Source organism: Pocillopora damicornis, chromosome 1 (assembly GCF_964200805.1).
Source record: "Pocillopora damicornis chromosome 1, jaPocDami1.2, whole genome shotgun sequence".
Taxonomy (NCBI): domain Eukaryota; kingdom Metazoa; phylum Cnidaria; class Anthozoa; order Scleractinia; family Pocilloporidae; genus Pocillopora; species Pocillopora damicornis.
In genome coordinates, this window is record NC_142670.1 from 12,341,298 (window position 1) to 12,347,660 (window position 6,363).

Below are 6,363 nucleotides of genomic sequence, written 5' to 3' on the forward strand. Positions count from 1 at the left end.
AAGGACAATAGAGGGCTGAACCAATGGCATCTAGTTTGATTTAACATAAAATGGGTGCGTTTCTTTGTTTTGTCCGTGAAAAATGTACAGGCGCACGCGTCTCGCAAATTGTTCATAATCTCGCAAGAGTTGTTGCCTAATTTTACGTTCGTTTGTCACGGGTGTTGGGATGAGTTTAAGACATTTTGATAGCACGCTGATTGACTTTCAGAGAGTTGACAGTTTGAGAATTTTTTTCGGAATTTTTCTTTTATCTCCCCATCTTTAGCTAAAAGGCTAAATTTTAAAGTGCGTCGACGCTCTTTGCGTCTTATGCTTTTTTCTGCTTCCGGTATTGTTACAGCTAGCTTTTTAAGAGTCAGAGAACATACTGACATATTTTCCATCGCTTTTATTTGCAAGCGTATAAATAAGCTCTTTAAGGTCGAAAATTCATTCCTTCATTCGGCTATTCACTGTTTTTTTCACACTGTTCGCCGAGCGCTTTCCTTTTAGCGGTTGCCTATCTACCTGTATGTTCTTACGAGCTGAGAGTTCGTAGTTAGCCCTCTTTCTTTGGCTCTCAGCCTTCTTTGGTGAAAGTTAGTCATGGAATTAACTAAGCCTTGTTGACCTTGTATTTTTATTTCTTTTACTTCGAACAATATGTGCGCCATTCCTTTATAATACTAATTAGTCGCTATTAACCTTTATTTAAATTGTCTCATATTCATATTAAAGACGTGTATGGTATTGTTTTCAAAGAAGAGAGGAGGCTTTTCAAACTAATTAGATAAATGTTAATATTTCTTTTTTTTTTTCATCCTTTCGTCATCAGAAGAATCATTAACTGTATCACCACCAACATGGACAGCATCACCAACCTACACAGCATCACCAACATGGACAGCATCACCGACATGGACAGCATCACCAATATACACAGCATCACCAACATACACAGCATCACCAACCTACACAGGATCACCAACATGGACAGTATCGACAACAATGACAGTTTTACCAACACCGACTTCATTATCATCATCAACAACTGAAGGTTGCTTATTTTCCGAAAGTTAGGCTTTTTCCGATTTCACTTGGCATCTTTTCAGCTTTTACGCCACCCCTTTCTGTAGCAAGGGCTTTGTCTTAAAAGTGTGGGAAAGACAGTATCCAGTAGTCTAATTCGTGTTTCTGAAAAACGCTATTGTGGCTAGTTTCATAATCGAACATAAACGGGTATACAAGAGAAACTCTTTAGCATTTTGAGCAAGGGGTATTTCTTGAGGTAATTTTACAATGATTCCATGACAGAAATGTTAGGAACTCTGTTCTGTTTACTATTATATGACAATCTAAAGAAAAAAGTTGCGTTGGAAATTTGGAAAAGCAATCTGAATGTGTTTTCCAATGGCTACTTCATCTTTGTCGAGGCACACTGATGACAAAGCAGAACCATTCTGGTTAACAGTAAGCTAAGTTTAAAAAGAAACAAACTTTTGCTTTTTGTTACAACGCCTTTTAGGTAAGACGCAGGACCTTGTTGCAGTCATTTCTGGTGGAGCTGAGGTGATTCGAGGACTCAAAGAAAACATCACATTGGATGGCTCACTCTCATATGACCCTGAGGCTGCACATGGTGACCAATCGGGAATGAACTTTACATGGCATTATGGTGAGATTACTAGGAATTACTCCTATGTGCAGGGAAGGAAGAGAGACTTCTTTATTGCGGTAAACGAGTCAGCTTTTCAATATAATAGAAGAGCATCTGGCGTGCGAGTTTACTTGAATACAGAGGCTATTTCTCACAGTGATATCTACATAGCTAGACTGGTTGTGACCAAAGACTATCGCAATGCTAGCGCTTATCAAGTCATCCATTTCTCGAATGGAGATCCCCCTAAAATATATCAAAGGTAAGAAAGCTGGCGTGTTGTCGATGCTATCATTGTGGCTGTTGCTTGTTCTTTTTGTTGCTGCTGATATCCCTATTTATTTTCCTATTTTCTTATTGTTGCTTCTGCTTCAGTTGAAGTTGTTGCTGTTGTTGTTGTTGTTTGTTTGTGATGTCTTGTCCAGTATGCCCGAAGTGCTGCTATATTTTGCCTTTCTTTCTCTGTTGCAGTTATTATGACCACCGTTGTTCTCAACAAGCAAGGCCGTAGTTACGCTAGATTGATCTACATTCTCATTTAGTAATCGACATTCGTTCCTTATTTCAGGTGTTTCATAAATTGTCTGCCTAAAATCAGACCCTCAGTACGACTTAGTGTCCGATCAGAATGCAAGGGATTACAGTGCTTCAAAATTTCTTCATATGAGTGGATACTCTACCAGCGATATGAGGGAAACACGTCCACTGTTTGGCAAAGAAAATATAATTTAGAACTCATTACAAGTACACCTCTAAATGCAAGCAACATTGTTATAAATGGAGGTTCCCTTGCTGCTGGAAATATGTACCGCTTGGCATTATTTATCACAACTAACGACGGTTTATGGGCGATGTCAGCCTACGACATTTCCACCGCGTTACCGCCCACAAGGGGGACATGCTCGATCACTCCGTCAAGTGGCATCTCCTTGGAATCACACTTTAATCTGAGCTGTATCAACTGGACAAGTGACAGCACCCCTCTGTCCTACCGGTTTCAATATAGACTAGAGAACGGTATGTACACTGTGTTATATCATGGCGTCAACAACTCCATAGTTACCTTTGGGATACCGCCTGGGAACAATGCAGAAAACTATACCATGAGATTCAACGTTGTTGTGACTGATAGCTTCGGAATTTCTGCCTCTCCTGTTAATCTAACAGTACAGGTAAGTTAAGTTGGTAGGTTCTGTAATATTGATGTAGTTGGGAAATTTTGTTGACATAATTTCGTCATTTTTTGAAAGCTAGCCATCGGAGGGTAAAAGAGCAAACTTTTTCTAAACATGTAACTTATCCAATATTGACCAATGCTCTTTCTGTAGGTTAAACCTTCCCAGGGTCTAAGACCAGATGAAATCACAAGCCTGGAGGCCATGATCCAGGAAGTCATCAGAAAAGGGGACTTGGGAAAATCGGCACAATTAGCAAACTCTGTCCTTCAGATTGTTACACAAGAAACCAAGATGAATTTGGAGAAGAAAATCAAGGTAAATGCGATTACAAATGTTTTATATTTCATGGACGCACTATTCGTGTAATAGTATAATGATATCTCTGCGTATCCAAGTATTTGTACATACGTGTGTTAATGTATTGTGGTACTAATGACTTTTATAATCCAACTGCACTGAGTAGACTACAAATAATACACAGAGAATAATACATGCTCCCGTAGATATGGAATTTTTCTAGGAGCTTTTAACTCGATAGCTCACGAGTGAGCGCAGCTAAAGAGTGAGATGTCGAGTTGAACACGAGAAGAGAAATTCCATATCTACAAGCAACCATGAATTACTTTGTTTATCATACAAACACAATAGCTCTTTACTGAGAAGAAAAGCCGACTTCATTTATGAATTAAAATAAATGAATCGACATTCCCCGAATAATAATCGTAGACTACGTCGGCCCTAGCTCCTAAGATGGAAAAATGCGTTGAATCATGATTAAAAAAACAACAATGGTCGTAATTTTCAGTTTACAAAATTCTCAGTTATTGACTTTGTCCTTACCGACAGAAGAGGTCTTTCAGGTAAACGGCCAAAATCGGCTAGTGGCAAATCTTGCAGTTGTCGATTTTCATCCTCAGCCGGGAGAAATGCTAACACCAAAGCCACTGAATATGTAGCTTTCGGTTTTTCTTTTAGTATATTGGTTTTCTTCCCCTTCTAAGAAAGTTTCATCCTCACTGTCTGTCAGCAATACGGATTTTTAGTGTTTTAGCCGCCATAATTCGAGAAAGCTCCGACAAACAACTTTAATTGAGAATCGTGAAGGCTTCGCCTTTAATTCATCAACCAGACCGAGTGGCGCCAAAGGCAAGTGACGTGTCAGCAGCTGATTGGCTTTATCAACACACGTTAAAAAAACGATACTTTTTCACGTGTGTTATTACGGCTTTTCTCAGGGCCGGGAATCCCTGTATAACACTGCAGTTTATGTGATAAATAGTATTTATGTGAACTAATTTATTCGTGTATTCGTGCACTCATGTACTCGTATAGTAGTGTACTCGTGCATTCCAGTATTCGTGTAGACGTTTATGTTTGTGTACCTGTGCTGTCGTATATTCGTATGTTAGAAGGTTCTTGCAATAACATATATGCGATTGAACTTCATTGCATTTCAAGGTTGTAGATTTTGTAATCAAAACTATTACGTCAGTGAAGGTAAACAACACTGCAGACCTGCTTCAAAGCTCCTCCGTGATTGGTTCTGCCCTTCAAGTCTTAGAAAAAGTCTCTCCCGAGTCATTGGTAGGTAAAATAAGATCGATCGTTTATCAGAAAGAATGACACACATGTAGAGGGATATAAAATTGCCACAATTGACATAAAAATTATTGATTGCTTTTTTCATGAGCTGGAGTTCTACAGCGCTGTCGGTTGTCTTGATTTAGTTTTATCATGCACAGGCTAAAAATGTTTGAGAAAAAATGCCAAAAAAGCGTTTTAGAATTCCTTTACCTAAACAAAAATGGTTTAAAGGCGACGATACCTCTCTAAACCCGGGCTCCTAGTAATAGAAATGTACTGTGCTGAGCAGCAAATAATTCCATGTTTGTTCATAACGCACTTTCAGGAACTGTCGTTATCGGCTGTCGATTCGCAAACGACCTTCTTAAGGTCTATCGTCCAGTTGAAGGACGTTGCTGATATGTCTTTAGTCACTCAATCAGCAGAAAACTTAGTTTGGTGTCTTCGAAGTGTGCTAAAGATATCCGCAGAGATGGCTTCAATAGATTCCATCTTAAGCTTCCAAGAGCAGGTATTTTGTTAGCTGTTGTAGTCTCACAGCGAAATCTAGTTACATATGAAACTTCAAGCTGCACTTGAGTCGGCTTCCCTCATTTTTAACTGACACATTGCGTGTCAAGATAGTGCCGCTATCAAATTTCGTGATAAAGTTGCCATTATCGCTACTTACAATAGGTCGTCGCAAACCTTACAAGTGCCTCAAAAAATTAATTTTTTTTTGTAATTGTTCCTGCTAAGCTCTTTTTGTTAGTCTAGCTTTGCTTCTTTTTGTTATTTTTACTTGTTTGCTCGTGATGTTTTGTTTCATTTTACAGGGTGAGAGGTCTGCTAATACTGCCCTAAAAGTGCTGGGAAAAGTTGCAGACGCATTGTTAGCCCTAAGAGTCCCAGGTGAAAACATGATATCGATCTCCACGAGTCAATTGAACATGACATTAGGGCGACATAGCCCGAATAAACTTGCAGGGCTGCAGATAAAGGGTGGAAGTGGCAGCTTCATTTTACCACCATGGCCTGTCACAGGAAGGAACAGAACAAGTTTTGTCGACACCAAGGTAAGGGATTACATCAAAATAAGAAACGAGCGCATGTCAAAATCGATTTAGTCGTGGGTGACTTCGGAAAGTCTGATAACCCAAGACCAAACGCATTGGAAGGTACAGTCTTTGTTAGGCATCCTGAACTCTTTTTCTCGTTTGGCTTCCATAATTATGGTCAATTAGCGATAATTATCATGTCTCTTAATCCTCAATTCCTTAAAGTCAACAAAAAGTTTTGATTTATTCTTATTGCAGATGCTATCAATGTCATTCAACCCCTACACCTGGGACAGCACCAAAGAGCGAGTCGACTCTGAGGTTCTATTTCTGGACTTAAAGGACAATAAAAGCGAGCTCTTGGAAGTGTCAAGTCTACCAGAAGACATTGTTATCGTTATTCCATCAAAACCTCGGACAATGCCCAAGGAGCTATGGTACTTCACGACGGTGTGGTGTCTTTGACGTATTGACTGTACAACTCCGTTTTGTAACAACAACGTAATCTTTATTGTGTTTTATATCGTCTTACCACATGCTCTCCCTGCTACTATATCCCATAATAATAATGAACATACGGGACACTACATCTCCCCCTAAGTTATTAAAAAAAACAACCAAGTAATAAAGTACTCGAAAAGAAAGTTCAGAGTCTCTTATTTTCTTCTGAATAATTTTAAACTAGGCGCGTACATAATCTTGCATCCAGGAGGGCGCTCGCTTGGCACGCACAGGGCGCGAAGCAACTGAAGGTAAGGGGCTAGATACGGCTTCAGATGTATCTGTTGCTGATTGACTAGAACTGAGATTTGGCTCATCCTGTCGGGGTTGCGCTGGTTGCTCGGCTAGGCATGGCTGTGGATCTATTTCTGCTTTTTTTAACAGTCCCAGGATCCATAAACTTTTTCGTATGAGCAATGTTGCG

At 39.6% G+C, this 6,363-nt stretch overlaps 1 protein-coding gene across 1 annotated transcript; it reads left to right on the top strand.

Moving 5' to 3' along the window:
• Nucleotides 1-990: 990 nt before the first annotated feature.
• LOC149052031 (sperm receptor for egg jelly-like) lies at nucleotides 991-5,903 on the top strand. Its single transcript, XM_089180128.1, has 8 exons — nucleotides 991-1,057; nucleotides 1,508-1,901; nucleotides 2,208-2,811; nucleotides 2,968-3,132; nucleotides 4,276-4,401; nucleotides 4,727-4,912; nucleotides 5,217-5,456; nucleotides 5,697-5,903. The coding sequence occupies exons 1-8, from the start codon at nucleotides 991-993 to the stop codon at nucleotides 5,901-5,903; spliced, it is 1,989 nt and encodes a 662-aa protein (XP_089036254.1).
• Nucleotides 5,904-6,363: the final 460 nt, after the last annotated feature.